Below are 18,232 nucleotides of genomic sequence, written 5' to 3' on the forward strand. Positions count from 1 at the left end.
AGCATATGCAGAAATCAGTCTAAGATGTACACACCTGGTTTTTCCCTTTCAGCATCAGAATGTTGGTAACTTTTCCAAATGGCAAACCCAAAGCTATGACCTCAGTTTCCATCACTTCAGTGGGCAGCTTCCTTATATGGAGAACACGGGATGGAGTTCCGAGCATCTTATCATCAACTTTAAATTTCTTGCTGTCATTCCCATTTGCTGTGAAACATTAATGCACATCAAGTATAAAAAACAAATGAAAACCTTGTTCTGCGTAAAAAATAATGGTGTCTAGTTTCTATAAGAAATTCTCATAATTACATTTACAGTTAATGGTCTATTCTAATAAATTTTCTACACTTCAAAAGTTTAGAGTCCAATCAAAATTCGTTCCATAATAGCATAGCCCTGGGGGAAAAAATTATTGCAAACCATATTTTTTGGGGAAGGCACCAACTTAGAAGCGAAATTTTCAATTATTTTCCTAAAAACACTTACAAAATGTTGGCCAGATTGTAATAATGAGGTAAACACCATAGATAATAGTTTGAATTCATGTAAAATATGTCAAACAGAAAATCAACAAGTACAGACTATTGTTTATAAAGTCCTCAAACTGGACAAAATCTCTCAAAAATATCATAACCAACAACATGGTAGCCTACATTAAATTTTAATAAGATTCATTACTTTACTCAGATTGCTTAAAGCTGATGAGCAGAAAATACTCAAACAATAATTAAACAAATTTTGCAACCCTAGGTAACTGTAAGTTACAATGTTTGTTTCTTTATGTTAAAGATGCAAGCTGGGTTAAATTATCCAACATCAGGCATACTACTTTCAAATATAAATATCAATATACCTAGAAAAGTAATTCACCAATGAAGTAAGGGATTAAAGAGAAACTCAGGGAGAGAAGTGATTCCAAGAAGAAATGATTAAACAAAAGCAAAGCTTGCATAGAACAAGGTTTTTGTACAGACACTGTACCACAAGGGAAATCACTGATCTGCAAATCAACAAGCAATTTGCTCAGGGTATGCACTTTGAACTGTTCATAAAGGGATAGAAATAACATGTCAAATAATTTCAAATGCTCATGATTAAAGAACAGAGAAGCTAGTACGCATACTACAATATGGTATAAATTTTCACTATTAAAAAGTCGAAAATTTGTGGCGCAAGAGAACAAATTTAAACTGTTTTATTTCCAACATACTGGGCATGAGGATATAAAAGTACAAGGTCTGTTCACAAAGAGTAAGAATGCACTCTTGCAAAGAGTTCTTATTCAGGGGAGGAAGGGTAAACAAAAGCATGAAGAGGAAGACAATTCCAAATTCCACTGAGAATACTATTCAGCTGGTAGACAAATATACTCAGTGGGCTGATCTCAGAAAAGAACTAACAGCTCAAAATTGACCATCCACAAGGTAAGCTGGACAACCAACATTATAAGGCACGTGCACTCTCATAATCCATAACCTAATGGCTTGGCATATTCCTCACTCTATCGTGACTATCAAGCCAGGGATCATCTCCAGTTCAATTAAATGTACGGAAGGTCATGTCATGAGCAGTTATACATTTTAGTTATATCTAAAAGGAGCCAGCCTAGTAAAAAGCAAAATAGAAGGCTACTTGCCTGTTAATCAACAGTATGCAAAAGACAGAGCATAGCAAATTGACTGCAAGCTAACTGAAATAATGAACAAAACTATCTTGTCATGTGGTAGACAAATAAACAGAACAAGAGAAGGATCTATCAACATCCCAACCTCAATGAAACTGGATCCAACATTTGAGTGTTAAAGTCTAAAGCATTTCCATCTATGTTCAGCCAGCATACAAAAAGATAATCCTCCTCGCCTTCCTCTTCATCATAGAATCCATTTTCCAGCAAATCTGATTCACACATCATGGGAAAAGCTGAGAGATGTGGTTAGCTAATACTAGAAGTGAGACAAGAGCATCTGCCCTTGTCATCAAGGCAGCATTTGATACTTTATACTTTATTGTCAGCAAACAATTGATACTAGAACCTACAATCATCACAGCGATATTTGATTCTGCGCTTCCCGCTCCCTGGATTACAAATATATATATTAAATATTAAAAATTTAAATTATAAATCATAAATAGAAAATAGAAAATGCAAAGTAAGGTAGTGCAAAATAACCAAGAGGCAGGTCCGGATATTTGGAGGGGATGGCCCGGATCCGGGTCAGGATCCGTTCAGCAGGCTTATCACAGTTGGAAAGAAGCTGTTCCCAAATCTGGCAGTATGAGTCTTCAAGCTCCTGAGCCTTCTCCTGGAGGGAAGAGGGACGAAAAGTGTATTGGCTGGGTGGGTTGTGTCCTTGATTATCCTGGCAGCACTGCTCCGACAGCATGTGGTATAAAGTGAGTCCAAGGACAGGAGATTGGTTTATGTAATGTGCTGCGCCGTGTTCATGATCTTCTGCAGCTTCTTCTGGTCCTGGACATGACAACTTCCATACCAGGTTGTGTTGCACCCTAGAAGAATGCTTTCTACGGTGCATCTATAAAAATTAGTGAGGGTTTTAGGGGACAAGCCAAATTTCTTTAGTTTTCTCAGGAAGTAAAGGCGCTGGTGGGCCCTTTTGGCAGTGGACTCTGCTTGGTTGGACGAAGTCAGGTCATTTGTGATATTGACCCCAAGGAACTTAAAGCTTTTGACCTGTTCCACTTGCGCACCACCATGTAAATTGGGTATTGCGGTTCGCTATTCCCTCTGAAGTCAACAACCAATTCCTTCATCTTGCTGACATTGAGGGATAGGTTATTGTCTTCGCACCATGCCACCAGGTTCCTAATTTCCCCTCTGTACTCAAACTCATCATTACCCGAGATGCGGCCTACAATTGATTGAGCGCATCATCAACACTCCCTGGCAAAATTGCAGTCAATGGCTATTAAAAAGAAAATATTCCATTAGCCAGACCTTAACCTAATGCAAAGGAAGATGGTTGTGACTTCTGTAGATCAATGGTCATAGTCATAGTAGTCATAGTCATATTTTATTGATCCCGGGGGAAATTGGTTTTCCTTACAGTTGCACCATAAATGATTAAATAGTAATAAAACCATAAATAGTTAAATAGTAATATGTAAATTATGCCAGGAAATAAGTCCAGGACCAGCCTATTGGCTCAGGGTGTCTGACTCTCCAAGGGAGGAGTTGTAAAGTTTGATGGCCACAGGCAGGAATGACCTCCTATGACACTCTCTGTTGCATCTCGGTGGAATGAGTCTCTGGCTGAATGTACCCATGCCCAACTAGTACATTATGTAGTGGATGGGAGACATTGTCCAAGATGGCATGCAACTTGGACAGCATCCTCTTTTCAGACACCACCGTCAGAGTCCAGAAACCTAGCATCCAAAACCTAGCATCCCAATCATTCCTTCCATTATAGGTGCCATCTACAAACTGCAGAGCAGTTATCCATCTGAGCCCCTCCCACTGCATAATCTCCCAAGCCCATGATTCCTACCATGAGGTACTAGGTACATGGAAGAGCTACCATATATAGGATCTATTCCATCTTCACTTGGAAATAGAATTTTGGTCCGTTGTTGCTGCTGGGTCTAAATCCTGGTATTCCTTGTCCACCAGCAGTGTGAGAATAATTTCACCAGGATTGCAGCAATATAAGGCAGCAGCTCACCACCATCTTCTCTAGAGCAATTTGGTACAGGTAATAAATGTTCACCTTGACAGCAATGCTTGAAGATTAAAAAATTACAAGGTAGGTAGACCAAGACACAAAACCACTACTGTATCCATCAGGGGCTGTAGTTCTGGCATAAATGTTTGGCTCTGCATTGTACCAGATTTCCCAACACTAAGACTAAGCAACCTAGTGCTAACACTGCAATCCACAATGAATCAAAGGGATCAACTGTTGGGAGCAAACTAAGTGGTCTTATCATCATTTCTACTTATGTCAATTTTAAGGTTAAATAGCTTCAAAACCATTCTGTTAATTACAGGCCTTAAGAGCTGTTGACTCTGAACATCAGAAAATAACTCTAAAATTATTAATAGCCAGTGAACTGAGAGGGAAGATGTTCAGGGCCTATCATCTTTGGAAGTTGCTTAAGTGTATTCAGCTGCCTGCTCTACAGCACAATTAGCCATACACCAAGGCTGCACCAGATTACATGCATTTGGGGTAACAGAAAAATCTACAACATGCAAGTACATTAAGACCATAAGACATAGGAGCAGAATTGGGCGATACAGTCCATCGAGTCTGCTCCGCCATTCTGTCATGGCTGGTATCAGATCCCATTCAACCCCATACACTGCCCTCTCGCGATATCCTTTGATGCCCAGGAAACTATCAACTTTTGCCTTAAATATACCCACAGACTTAGCCTCCACTGCAGTCTATGGCAGAGCATTCCATAGATTCACCACTCTGGCTAAAAAAAATCCTCCTTACCTCCTTTCTAGAAGGTTGCCACTTACCACAGGAAACACCTCTCTACATCCACCCTATCTAGACCTTTCAACATTCAATAGGTTTCAATGAGACCCCCCCGCCCCCACTTTCTTCTAAATTCTAGTAAGTACAAGCCCAAAGCTGCCAAATGCTCCTCAGATGTTAATTCTTTCATTCCCGGAATCATCCATGTGAACCTCCTCTCGACTCTCTCCAATGACAACACATCCTTTCTGAGATGAGGCCCAAAACTGTTGACAATACTCCAAGTGCTGCCGAACTAGTGTCTTATAAAAGCTCAGCATTATCTCCTTGTGTTTATATTCTATTCCCCTTGAAATAAATGCCAACATTGCATTTGCCTTCTTTACCACAGACTCAACCTGTGAATTAGCCTTCTAGTCTTGCATGAGGATTCCTAAGTCCCGCTGCACCGCTGATGTTTGAACCTTACCCCCCCATTTAGATAATAGTCCACACTATTGTTCCTTTAACCAAAATGCATTATTGTACAATTCCCAACACTGTATTCCATTTGTCACTTTTTTGCCCATTCTTCCAATTTGTCCATGTCCTGCTGCAATTGCATTGCTTCCTCAGCACGACTTACCCCTCCACCTACCTTTGTGTCATCTACCACCTTCGCCGCAAAGCCATCAAATCTGTTATCCAAATCAGTGACAAACATTGTGAAAAGTAGCAATCCCAATACTGACCCCTGAGGAACACCACAAGTCACTGACAGCCAAGCAGAAAAGGGCCCTTTTATTTCTACTCGCTGCCTCCTGCCCATCAGCCATTCCTCTGTCCATGCCAGTATCCTGCTTTATATTATTCGCTAGTTTGCCAATTATGTGGACTTAGAAATTATATATTTAGATTAGCGCAAATTTCTGACTATTGGATAGCCCACTAAATTTCTGACAATCACATTAAAAACTCATCAAATCCATGACTCCTGCAAGATATGAAAAAATTAAATCCTTAAAATACATGTTCAATATTTCAATGCTCACATAAATCCCTTCAGATAATGCTTTAAAAATAAATGAGTTATAAGTGTCCTAGTAGGCCAACTCATTTATTAATTTTGATTCTTAAACAGGTCCTTTAAATTCAGAACACAAGCTCTAAATAGATGGATGGATTATGTAGTAAATACACCGAAATCAAAATTAAATGCTTTCTCCATTCATCTTCCAAACAAATGCATAGCAAACATGAACATCCAAACAGAAAACATTAAGATCGACCTATTAAAAGGATTATCATGAACACTCAAACTGAATTTACTAAATATTGCTAGCATTTGCAAGGCAGCTTTTAATCTTTTTAATACTAAATGCACCTCAAACATTTACTTGGCTTTCTGTGTCTTGGTCATTGTGCCTCAAACTAATTTATTGTTACAGGAAATTGAGTAAATGATAATATCGCCAATATTCCTTTATATAAATCAAGACTAAGAGGATCCACAGGAAAATTGTTGACCATATGATTCTGGCAATGGAAATTAAAACAGGATTATATTGTAATTCCTTGGCTCAACTAAATTGGAAAGCACTTGCTCCAGACGAGTTCTAAAGTCATAAAGCCCTACAAGCTAGCGTAAAATAGTATAGTGTAGCGGTGTGCTACACACAGCGCTAGAATAACCACACAGAGTCGGTGAGTTAGAGTTGCGATGAAAGAGATTTTTTCAAACTTCGCGGCCTGCTTTAAAGCCTTCCCGTTCCCGTCCTCCCTGGGCGGGATTGCTGTGGGGAATGCATAATCCCAGACCCTTTCTGCGTGCGGGATTTTCCCCCTGCTGGTGAAGATGGCCTGGCGCCCTTTTTGGGGCCGGCCCTCTGCCTGCGCGCGCTGTTGTGAACCGGTTCGTGTGTGCCAGAAAGTGGGTCGCCACATAACCCCCCCCCCCCACCCAGAACCGGCGATACCTCCCCCAATGTCCACAGTCTGGATCGGCCTCAGTTTGGGAGGTCTGCCCCTGCGCCGCGGTGCCTGAGCCTGGACCAGTTGCGCCAAGTCCACATGGGCCGGTTTGAGTCGGTCCACCGTGAATACCTCCTCTCTCCCCCCAATGTCCAGCACGAATGTGGACCCGTTGTTCCTGATCACCTTAAACGGTCCCTCGTAGGGCCGCTGTAGCGGTGCCCGGTGTCCGCCCCGTCGTACAAAAAGAAACTTTGGAAACTGCAGGTCTTTGGGTACGTAGGTCGGGCTCTGTCTGTGCTGTGAAGTGGGTATGGGGGCCAGGTTACCGAGCCTCTCCCGTAGTCTGTCCAGGACTGCTGTGGGTTCTTCCTCTTGCCCCCTTGGGGCTGGTATGAACTCTCCTGGGACGACCAGGGGCGCGCCATACACCAACTCGGCCGACGAGGTGTGCAGATCCTCCTTGGGCGCCGTGCGGATTCCGAGCAGGACCCAGGGAAGTTCGTCCACCCAGTTAGGCCCCTCCAGGCGGGCCATGAGAGCCAATTTCAGGTGATGGTGGAAGCGCTCCACTAGTCCGTTCGACTGTGGGTGGTAGGCAGTTGTGTGGTGTAACTGTGTTCCTAAAAGGCTGGCCATAGCCGACCACAGGCTGGAGGTGAACTGGGCGCCCCTGTCGGAGGTAATGTGGGCCGGTACCCCAAAGCATGCTACCCAGGTTGCGATCAGTGCTCGGGCGCAGGATTCGGAGGTGGTGTCGGTGAGCGGGACTGCCTCTGGCCATCTGGTGAACCGGTCTATCATAGTTAGGAGGTACCGCGCTCCTCACGACACTGGCAGGGGCCCCACGATATCCACATGGATGTGGTCGAACCTCCGGTGGGTGGGTTCGAACCACTGTGGCGGAGCCTTGGTGTGCTGCTGCACCTTGGCCGTTTGGTACTGCATGCACGTTTTGGCCCATTCACTGACCTGCTTACCAAGTCCATACCACACGAATCTGTTGGCGACCAGCCGGACGGTTGTCCTGATGGAGGGGTGCGCTAAGTTGTGAATGGACTCGAAAACCCGCCGGCGCCAGGCTGCTGGGACGACGGGGTGGGGTTGGCCGGTAGCTACGTCACATAGTAGGGTCCTCTCACCTGGGCCTACAGGGAGGTCTTGAAGCTGTAAACCGGAGATTGCAGTCCTGTAACTGGGGATCTCAGTGTCTGCCTGCTGTGCCTCTGCCAGCGCTGCATAGTCCACCCCCTGGGACAGGGCCTGTATGGTAGGTCTGGAAAGTGCGTCCGCCACGACCTTGTTCTTTCCAGAGACATGCCGGATGTCCGTCATGTACTCGGAGATGTAGGACAGATGTCGCTGCTGGCGGGACGACCAGGGGTCGGACACCTTAGTGAACGCAAAGGTAAGCGGTTTGTGGTCTGTGGTCTGTGAACGCGGTGAAGGGCCTACCTTCTAAGAAGTACCTGAAATGCCAGATTGCCAGGTATAGTGCCAATAGCTCCCAGTCGAAAGCACTGTATTTGAGTTCGGGTGGTCGTAGGTGTTTGCTGAAGAACGCCAGGGGTTGCCAGCGATCCTCGATGAGTTGTTCCAGCACTCCACCGGCCGCTGTGTTGGATGCGTCCACCGTGAGGGCAGTAGGAACGTCCGTTCTGGGGTGCACTAGCATCACAGCGTTTGCTAAGGCTTCTTTGGTTTTAACGAAAGCAGTTGCGGCCTCTTCGTCCCAGGTAATGTCCTTGCCCTTACCCGACATCAGGGTGAACAGGGGGCGCATGGTTCGGGCTGCTGAGGGGAGGAAACGGTGGTAAAAATTCACCATACCCACGAATTCCTGCAAGCCTTTGATTGTGTTGGGTCGGGGGAAGTGGCGGACCGCATCTACCTTGGCGGGCAGCGGGGTTGCCCCGTCTTTAGTAATCCTGTGGCCCAGGAAGTCGATGGTGTCGAGTCCGAACTGGCATTTGGCTGGATTGATTGTAAGGCCGAATTCGCTCAGGCGGGAGTAGAGCTGGCAGAGGTGGGACAGATGCTCCTGCCGACTACTGCTGGCTATGAGGATGTCATCCAAATAGATGAATGCAAAGTCCAGGTCGCGTCCCACTGCGTCCATTAGCCACTGGGAAGTCTGTGCAGCATTCTTTAGACCAAACGGCATTCGGAGGAATTCGAAAAGTCCGAACGGGGTGATAAGTGCTGGTTTGGGGATGTCGTCCGGATGTACAGGGGTTTGATGGTATCCCCGGACGAGGTCTACCTTGGAAAAGATCCTTGCGCCGTGTAGGTTTGCTGCGAAGTCTTGAATGTGCGGCACAGGGTAGCGGTCTGGTGTTGTAGCCTCGTTCAGTCTGCAGTAATCACCGCATGGTCTCCAGCCCCCGTTGCCTTGGACACCATGTGGAGGGAGGAGGCCCATGGGCTGTCGGACCGTCGTATGATCCCTAATTCCTCCATCTTCTTGAACTCCTCCTTCGCCAGTTGGAGCTTGTCCGGGGGAAGCCTTCGTGCACGGGCGTGGAGGGGTGGTCCCTGGGTCGGGATGTGGTGCTGTACTCCGTGTCTGGGCATGGTTGCCGTGAACTGCGGTGTCAGTACTGATGGGAAATCCGCCAGGACCCTGGTGAATTCATCGTCAGACAGCGTGATGGAGTCCAGGTGTGGGGCTGGCAACTGTGCTTCACCCAGGGAGAACGTTTGAAAAGTCTTGGCGTGGACTAATCGCTTCCCTTGCAGGTCGACCAGCAGGCTGTGGGCTCGTAGAAAATCTGCCCCCAGCAGTGGTTGGGCCACGGTGGCCAGTGTGAAGTCCCACGTGAACCGGCTGGAGCTGAACTGTAGCTGCACCGTGCGAGTGCCGTAGGTTCGTATTGTGCTGCCATTAGCGGCCCTCAGGGTGTGTCCTAGTTCTCTGTTGCGGGTGTCGTAACTCGTTGGGAGTTAGGACGCTGATCTCCGCTCCGGTGTCGACCAAAAAGCGGCGTCCCGACTGCTTGTCCCAGACGTACAGGAGGCTGTCCTGATGGCCAGCCGCCATAGCCATCAGCGGCGGCTGGCCCTGGCGTTTCCCGGGAATTTGCAGGGTGGTCTGCAGTGGCAGGCCTCCGCTGGTGGTAGAAACACCATTGTTCGTTGGGCTCCTCGCTCCCGTCGCCGGGTTTTGTAGGCTCTGCTGTCGGGCCTGGTCTGGTCTGTCGTTGGGCACGCGGCTTGGTGATCTGTGCGACGGATGCCCCTCTCTCTTTCCTAGCATTCCACAGCACATCTGCTCGGGCCGCCACCTCCCGGGGGTTGCTGAAATCTGCGTCGGACAGCAGCAGGCATATGTCCTCGGGCAGTTGCTCTAGGAATGCCTGCTCAAACATGAGGCAGGGTTTGTGTCCTTCAGCCAGGGCCAGCATCTCGTTCATTAATGCTGACGGTGGCCTGTCTCCCAAACCATCCAGATGCATTAAGCGGCGTGCTCGTTCACACCGTGAGAGTCCGAAAGTCCTTATGAGCAGGGCTTTGAATGCTGTGTATTTGCCGTCCTCCGGGGGCGACTGTATAAACTCCTCAACCTGTGCAGCAGTCTCCTGGTTGAGTGAGCTCAGCACGTAGTAGTAGCGAGTGGACTCCGAGGTTATCTGCCGAATGTGGAATTGTGCTTCTGCTTGTTCGAACCATAATTGGGGTCGCAGTGTCCAGAAGCTTGGCAGTTTTAACGAAACTGCGTGAACAAACGCAGTGTCGGTCATCTCTGGTCCAAATATCGTTTGGGCCGTCGGGGTCACCAATTGTAGCGGTGTGCTACACACAGCGCTAGAATAACCACACGGAGTTGGTGAGTTAGAGTTGCGATGAAAGAGATTTATTCAAACTTCGCGGCCTGCTTTAAAGCCTTCCCGTTCCCGCCCTCCTTGGGCGGGATTGCTGTGGGGAATGCATATTCCCAGACCCTTTCTGCGCATGGGATTTTCCCCCTGCTGGTGAAGATGGCCTGGCGCCCTTTTTGGGGCCGGCCCTCTGCCTGCGCGTGCTGTTGTGAGCCGGTTCGTGTGTGCCAGAAAGTGGGTCGCCACAATAGTACATTTGGAGATGAAACTGAAACTAAAACTAAATATTCAGTTGGCCACACAACAAAAAATACACACTCAAAAGGCTTAAATAGCTTCATACTTAGGATTGTAATAGTCTGACGAGAGCCGGTAAAAATTGAGAATTGCCAAATTGTAAAATGAGGTTATCAATAGGTATTCTTTCAACCAACTATATAAGCACAAGAACAAAGAAACCAGAATAAATGTAGGCTATCCAGCTGATTCACTGTACTTCAACCATGCATTCAGATCACAGTCAACCCCTTAGTGCCATCCAGACCATCCACACCATCCAGATCCTTCCTTCCCCTAATATCCAGAAATCTATTTGAATGAGCTCAATGATCTACAATCCTCTTGGTTAGAGAATTTCAAAAATTCACCCGCCTCTGCATGAAGAAATCTCTTAGCTCAGCCCAACCAACCTTCTTCTCAAGATATGCCTTCTGGTCCAAGACTTTCTATACCAGGGGAAACATCTGCCATGCATCAAGCATGTCAAACCTCTTACTAATTTTCAATGTGATTTCTTCTATTCCTCTAAACTTTTAAGGCTTCCATTAAGATGCTGGCATGCCTCTCCAGGTCCAATAAATGATGCAAATGTGTTTCTTAAACATTTTTATTGTGATCACCACACCCTGATAACATTGGTAATTTAAAATACTGCAAGTCAGGTTCATTGGCAAAACCGACAGCAGGCGATTTGCATGTCCTCCGTTGTTGCCTGGACCAGTCCTGTATGCTACAGCACCACCTGTTACAGCCAACCAAGGGAAAAGATGCCAGAGGAGGTCTGGGAGAGAACAGGTGTACTGAAATCCAAACTGGTTTGGGGCTGGCCCCTCCTGTCAGTGCTACACCCCAGCATTCTCTCCCTGGAAATCGAGCTGGATTGTCTTTGTTGCAGCTGAATGAGCACGTGATGAGGAACTGCTGCGTAATTCTTCTTGCAGAAACATGGCTCCAGGACAACAAGCCATACACCATCAATCCTCAGAGCATGCCGCTCAGGGACATGTGCTAATAGTTTTTTTGACTTGTATCTGCTATCATACTCTGTGTGCTGTGTGTGACTGTATGTACACTTTTGCACCTTGGCCCCAGAGGAGCACTGTTTCGTTTTGTTGTATATATGTGTATGGTTGCATGACAATAAACTTGAACCTGATCATAAATTCCAGAGAATAGAGAACCAATCTACTCAAACTCTCCTCATACAAATTTCACCAACCTGCAATCTGACCAGCAATTTCCCTATGGCAAGTACATCCTTTACTTTGGCAAGGAGACAAAAATTGTGCACAATGCTCTAGACATTACCTCACAATGCCTTATAACAATTGTAAATTAGATTTCATTAGTCCAGTATTCAACCTGCTCATAATGAAGTGTAACATACTATTTTCCATCTTTATTGTTGTTGCATTTACACGTTGGCCTTCAGTGCTTTGTTTACAAGCACACCCAGGTTCCAATGAACAGAGGTACCACCCAATCTATGACTAATACACTGCTTTTCTTTTTTTGTGTATAGAAATGGATTAACTAATGTTCTCACATTATTTTCACCTGCCATGTTATCCCCTACTTATTCAGTTTGCTTACATTCCTTTGAGCCTCTCTGCATTCTCTTCTGTAATTACACTCTTACCCAGTTCAGTATCATTAGCAAACTTGTAAATATGACATCTGCAACCCTCAGCCTGACTGTTATATATTACGAACAGTTTGGGCCGTGATCACCAAACTCTGTGGTTTCCATCAGTCTCAGCCCGTCAATCTTAAGATGATCCATTTATAGCCACTGTTCGATTTCTGTCTGATAACCGCTTTTCCACCCATTTCCATTCCATGTGCTTTATTATTCTTCACTAATCTCGTGTGGAACCTTACTGAAAGACTCACACAAACGCAATGCATTACAGCCAGTTCGCCTCTTACCTATTCCACTAGTCACATTCAACAACTCCAGCACATTAAATAAACATGATTTTCCTTTCATAACTCCATGTTGACTCTATTAAGCAGCTTGTGTAATTGATTTGCCATTTCATTACTCTCTACTCTATAAACTTTCCTGTGTTTGTAGAGGATCTATATTGCACTGGTGTCTTCCTTTTATGTACCTACCTGTTTGAGTTTCCTTTGTTTGGGTTTAAGTCCCTAGTTTTGTATTGAGTTTGAAATGATGTAGTTTAATGTCAAGAAATAATACTAATGGTCACTCTTCCCCAAAGACTCTTGAAAACATGACCATCACTTAACCCTTTCTAAATTGCATTAAGTGAGAGCGTTTGCCCCCAGATGGCTTCTTCATATATTGATCAAGAAAAGTATCTAATATACATTCATGATTTTCCACCTTATTGGAGCACAATTTCATTCAGTCCATAATGCTGAAACCTATGATAACCATATTACCCATTACAACTACCTCTAATTTCATGATTTATGCCACACAGAGGCCTATAAACAAGTCCTACCAATGTTTCCGCCCTGTACTATTTATTATCTCAACTCAAGTTGATTCTAGTTCTACATCATAATCTGTCAAGCTAATTTTTCATCACTGAATTGATCTTGAACCTGACTGATAATACTATAAGTTATCATTGCTTCTCACCCTTCCTGTGGGGCATATATCCAACAATGTTTTGACACATTGCAGCTATGTTTCCACAATATTGATTAGATTGCTACTATTTACCTCTGTTTCTAATTTATCATGTTGCAAATGCTATAAGCATTCAGATGCAATTAAAGATACCTTTAACTTATATTGTCTTACACGTTGACCCCCGCCCCCCCCCCCAACATTGCTTGACTTTCTTTATATCATCTATTTACTTTGCAGGATTAGATTGAAGGCTCAGTGCACCGGGAATTCTGTTCCCAAAAGCCACTGGAAACCCAATTTACACATCATGATGTAGAACTAGAATCAATTTGTGTTAAGAATAGGAAAGGTCAGAAAACATTAATAGGAGCTATTTCTAAGCAACCAAATAGTAGTTGTAAGGTGCAGCATAAATCAAGAAATTAGAGATGGTTGTGATGGGGGAACATGGTAATCAATGCAATGGTTACAGCAGAATACATACTTAATCATATGTAGTTAATCTCAGTTGCACAGGTTTAGAAAACCAGACTCAAAATTAAGGTCATTTCTGTCTTTACACAACCTCAAAGGCTCATTGAAGGTAATAGCAAATTGACCGCCCATGACATCAGCAATGGAGAAGCACACAAATCTAGTTTGGGGAGAAAAAAATCAGAAAAGGTTCTATTTAAAAACAGCATTCAGAATACAAAGAAAGAAATATAATTTTCATATTTCTGACAATTCCCCAACAAGGATAGGGAGCTTAAAGTATTTTTCTCCTGAGAAGATAAATTCTGCAATTCTCCCTTGTTTCAAGTCAAACACATTAGCATCATTCAGTATAAACAATCCCATTTAAGACATTTTAAATTTTTACAACATTGGAATAATATCCAAACAAGCCACTGTGCCCAAGACTTGAAGGGGTGTACATCAATCTGTGGCATGTACTTAATATAATGCATACTTAAACTTATGACTTAAACTGTAACTCAGCAACATAGGAACATTAAAGCATGTAACAGTTAAGAACATTGCCGTAAGATGAAAGAAAACCTACCAGTAACCACCACACTGCTCATTGTAGAGTTTGGACTGCTGAGAATGGTGCCAGAAAGTTCGTCAGATCCTCTCTGTGAATAAATTTTTTTAAAAAATCACAATTTCATTACAATGTTAAATATTATGAACAGATTATCCAAATCAGCTAATGCAGGCACTATAATTGATATACTCCCTTATAATACTGAAGTCTGCTGATGTCAACCAAAAACAATACCACAGAACAAGACCAAGATAAATTCAACCATGATTTCTCAAGCTCTGCCATCAGTTAGGACTGAATTACACAAATAGGCAAGGTTGAAAATCAGAAGAATTTTCATATCAAGGCATAACTTAATTGGGAGCTGTTGTAAGTGAGGAAACAAATTCGATAAGTCTCATGGACAAGGATTCTGGACACGCAGCCTTGGTAGTAAAGGATTTTATTTACAGAAGGCAAATGTGGGAAAATGGCAAAAGAAGCAACACACACACGCACACAATTTACAGCAGTCGGACCAGCAATAAAACATACGCGGACAATTAATAAAATCACATGCAGATCCAGCAGTCCGATCTGTTGATGCTGCTGGTGATCTCGTAAGCGACCCTGAGGAAGGTGTTGGCAGCTGTCCTGAAGCCAATCATTGCGGTGACCAGGAGGGATGACTGGAGTAATGCCATTGTCTTGTAAGGGGTGGGGGGGGGGGGGAGAAAGCAGGTGAGGACCAGGCTCATTCTCGTCAGGTTTGGTGGGTCGTGTATTTAACTGGTCAACGGCCTGCTGCAGCACACTCAACCACCCCTGCAGTGTGTGAGAGGGCGTTAACGTGTGTATTTTTTCTTTAAGCAGGCCATTCATCCTCTCAAATAATCCCGATGTCTGTAGGTGATAGGGGATACGGAACAGCCATGAGATCCCCACCTCAACGGCCCAGCTCTGAACTTTGGCCCCAGCAAAGTGCGAGCCCTGATCAGATTGTACCTCCCACGGGACTCTATATATGGAAGAGAGGTACTGTAACCCTTTGATGGCGTTGTTCTGGTCAGCCCTCTCACAGGACACCGCCACCAGGACACCAGAGTACGTGTCCACCATCGTCAGGGTGTACTGCTTTTTACTTTGACGTGGGAGAGTTCCAATATAGTCAATCTGCCATACGCGACCCGCTCTCGTCCTGCAATGAATGTGATCCTGCAGCCCTGTTGTCTAGCCCCATGGTTTCACCTGTTGGCAGATGGGGCAGATGGCAACAGAGGTCTTACACTGATCTAGCGTGAGGGTGAGCCAAAATTGCTCTGCCCAATGTGTGTACTGTTGGCCCCTAGATGGGTATTTTTGTGGTGTGCCCACACAGCTAGCGCACGGAGGTCAGTTTCTGGTAGGGAAGTGGTGGCACGACACATTTGGGCAGCCTGGTTCACAGCAGCGTTATGTATTGCTTCGTCAGTGTTTCTCTGGGTATGGGCATCCACATGATGGACTGAAATTTTCTGTGGGCAGCCTGGTCCCAAATGAACCACCAGTGCTGCTGTCCCCAGAGGGGATGTCCATGAATTTCCCACCTCATCTCATGCCATTGGGCCATCCACACAGCCATAACGATAGCCGCTGCCCAAGAGTTGGTGTAAATGTGGACTGGGCCGGTGGTATCCCGCAGGGTAAGAGCTATTGCTGCCAGCTCAACAAGTTGGCTGGACCCACTTGCTCCCTCTGTGGCTAAAATTTTGCCTGTGACGGGATGACGTGCCGCCGCCTTCCAATGCTGCTTTTCAGCAGCTAGATCTGTCTGTGAACCAGGCATGCAATTTATGATCAGGCTCGAGGGAGTCGAATGGTTGGCCCCAGGACACAGGGGAGGGCCGGATTTCGGATGTGTCTGGGGCTGGGTCCTGGGACTGCGGGAATGACAAATCTGTTCGTGGAGGTGGCTGACCCCTTCTGGACTGGGTTCAGCCCGGTCTGCAATATACCACTTCCACTTTACTATGGAGGACCTCTGGGCACGACCCTCTTTGTGGGTGGAATCGGGGGACTTGACCCACCGCATTATGAGCAGGTGGGGGCGAAGGACGACAGGGTCGGTGCCTGTTTGGTGTTCGGTGGCGAGCAGCGCTAGGTAACAGGCCAGCAGCTAGCACTTGAATGGGCTGTAGCGTGTGGCAGCTTCAGGAAGAGACTCGACCCAGAAACCAAACGGGACTCTGCGCCCTTGGGTCTTCTGCCAGAGGCTCCATTCGGCGACCGTCTCACTGGCCGAAACCTGCAATTCAAAAGGGACACTTGCTTGGTGGGGAGAAAGTGGCAGTGCTTGTTCCACAGCTTGCTTAGCTGTATCGAAAGCAGCCTGTTGCTTGGATCCCCATAGGAATGTGGCTTTCTTGCAGGAGATCCTATAGAGTGGTCTGAGAAGCATGGTAAGGTGAGGTATATGCTGCTGCCAGTAGCCTAGGAGGCCGACGAATCTCTGGGTGTCCGTTTTATTTGAGGGGACAGCAAAGTATAAAATTTTGATTTTGGCAGTCTCAGGAATGTCTCTTTGGCCTGAGTGCCATTGAATCCCGAGGAACAGAACACTCTGGCTGGGACCCTGTACTTTTTCAAGGTTAATTGCCCAGCCACGTCCCTTGAGGGATGAGATTAACATATTAAGTGCCTCTGAGACAACGGTCTCAGACGGACCTTGCAGGAGGATATCATCCATATAATGGGCAAGTGACACCTCTGGGGGAAATTGAATTTGATGTAAATCATGGGAGATTAGGCCGTGGCAAGTTGTTGGGCTGTGGACATAGCCCTGGGATAAGTGACAGAAAGTGTATTGTCTCCCATCCCACGTAAATGCAAATTGCTCGTGGCAATCTTGATGGAGGGGAATGGAGAAAAATGCGTTAGCCAAGTCCACCACTGCATACCAGGGCTTCCCACAATGTCTTCTACAAGGGTGACTATGTCGGGTACTGCGGTAGCAAGGGAGGAGGCTGCTATGTTTAAGTGTCCGTAGTCCACCGTCATGCGCCATGACCCATCCTTTTTGTGGATGGGCCAGACGGGACTGTTGAAGGGGGAGGCTGTGGGTCTAATGACACCTTCCCCCGCAATAGGGCTTGGATGGCCTCAGTGATGTCTTGATGTCTTGTGTACTGACGGTTACAGATGATTTGGGGGATGGGGGGGAACAAAGATAGGTTCCCACTTGGCCGCTCCAACTACAATAGTGGCCCGTGCAACCCCGAAGGTAAACCTGCTTCTGTTGGTGTCAAGGGACCGTCCCTTTAAGACATTAATGCCGAGGATGCACTCAGGCAAAGTGGTTATAAGGACTTTTACAGGTCAGGGAGGTTGGTTCTCAATGGCTAGATGGAGTGTGACCTCCTTCACGGGTAAAAGGGGAACCCCCTAAGCCCTCTACCTGCATCTCGGTGCCCTTCCATCCAGCGGGATTGCCCGGGATGATGGTGTGTTGGGTACCCGTGTCGATGAGTGCCATCCACCTCTGTGGATTTCCCTTTCCCCAATATACAGCAACGGGTATTTGTGGCCTCTGATCACCCGTGCGGGACAGGGCGATGGAGTAAATGCACCTGGGGCCCTGGCCTTCATCCTATTGGGGGGGGGGGGTGCAGGTCTGCCACCTTCATTGCCCTGCTGGTGAAGATGGGACACTTCCTATCTCAGCAGCTCTCTGAACTCTGTCTTGACAGTAGGAGAAACAGTTTCAAGTGGGGGAGGGGCAGAGGGCGAGTTAGTGCCGGTGTGGGCTGGCTGCATGGTCTGGAGGTTGGGGGCGCCCCCTGTGTCGGGCTTGATCCCAGGGTGGGCGTTGTTTTTTCCCTGGCCTGTTTTCCCCCCACAAAGCTCCTCCCACAGGGTGTAGAGGTCAGGGTTGGGGATCCCATCTATGCTGTTGCTATCCACCCCTGCGTGCACCAGGCCCAGGTACTGCTCTCTGCACGTAAAGAGGGGAGGGATTGTGTTTCCAGCCCTCGCCTCTGCCCTACGGACCTGGGGGAGTGCCCCCCACTGCATATATTCAAGACCTTCCAGGAGGGTGATGGCATCCCACATGATCTTCCCGTTAGCTGGTGCCATGAGGGGCAGG

The 18,232-nt window shown here is 46.3% G+C and overlaps 1 protein-coding gene across 4 annotated transcripts in view; it reads right to left on the reverse strand.

Annotated features, from left to right (window-relative positions):
* Nucleotides 1-18,232, reverse strand: part of ptbp2a (polypyrimidine tract binding protein 2a) — a 94,861-nt gene that overhangs the window by 49,862 nt on the left and 26,767 nt on the right. For all 4 annotated transcript variants that reach the window (XM_063064596.1, XM_063064595.1, XM_063064594.1 and 1 more), the window contains exons 3-4: nucleotides 14,146-14,218; nucleotides 35-207 (exon numbers count right to left, since the gene is read on the reverse strand). In XM_063064596.1, coding sequence (XP_062920666.1) covers nucleotides 35-207; nucleotides 14,146-14,218 — 246 coding nt within the window. The remainder of the gene's footprint in view (nucleotides 1-34; nucleotides 208-14,145; nucleotides 14,219-18,232) is intronic.

The sequence above is a fragment of the Mobula hypostoma genome, chromosome 12 (genome assembly GCF_963921235.1).
Source record: "Mobula hypostoma chromosome 12, sMobHyp1.1, whole genome shotgun sequence".
Lineage (NCBI taxonomy): Eukaryota > Metazoa > Chordata > Chondrichthyes > Myliobatiformes > Myliobatidae > Mobula > Mobula hypostoma.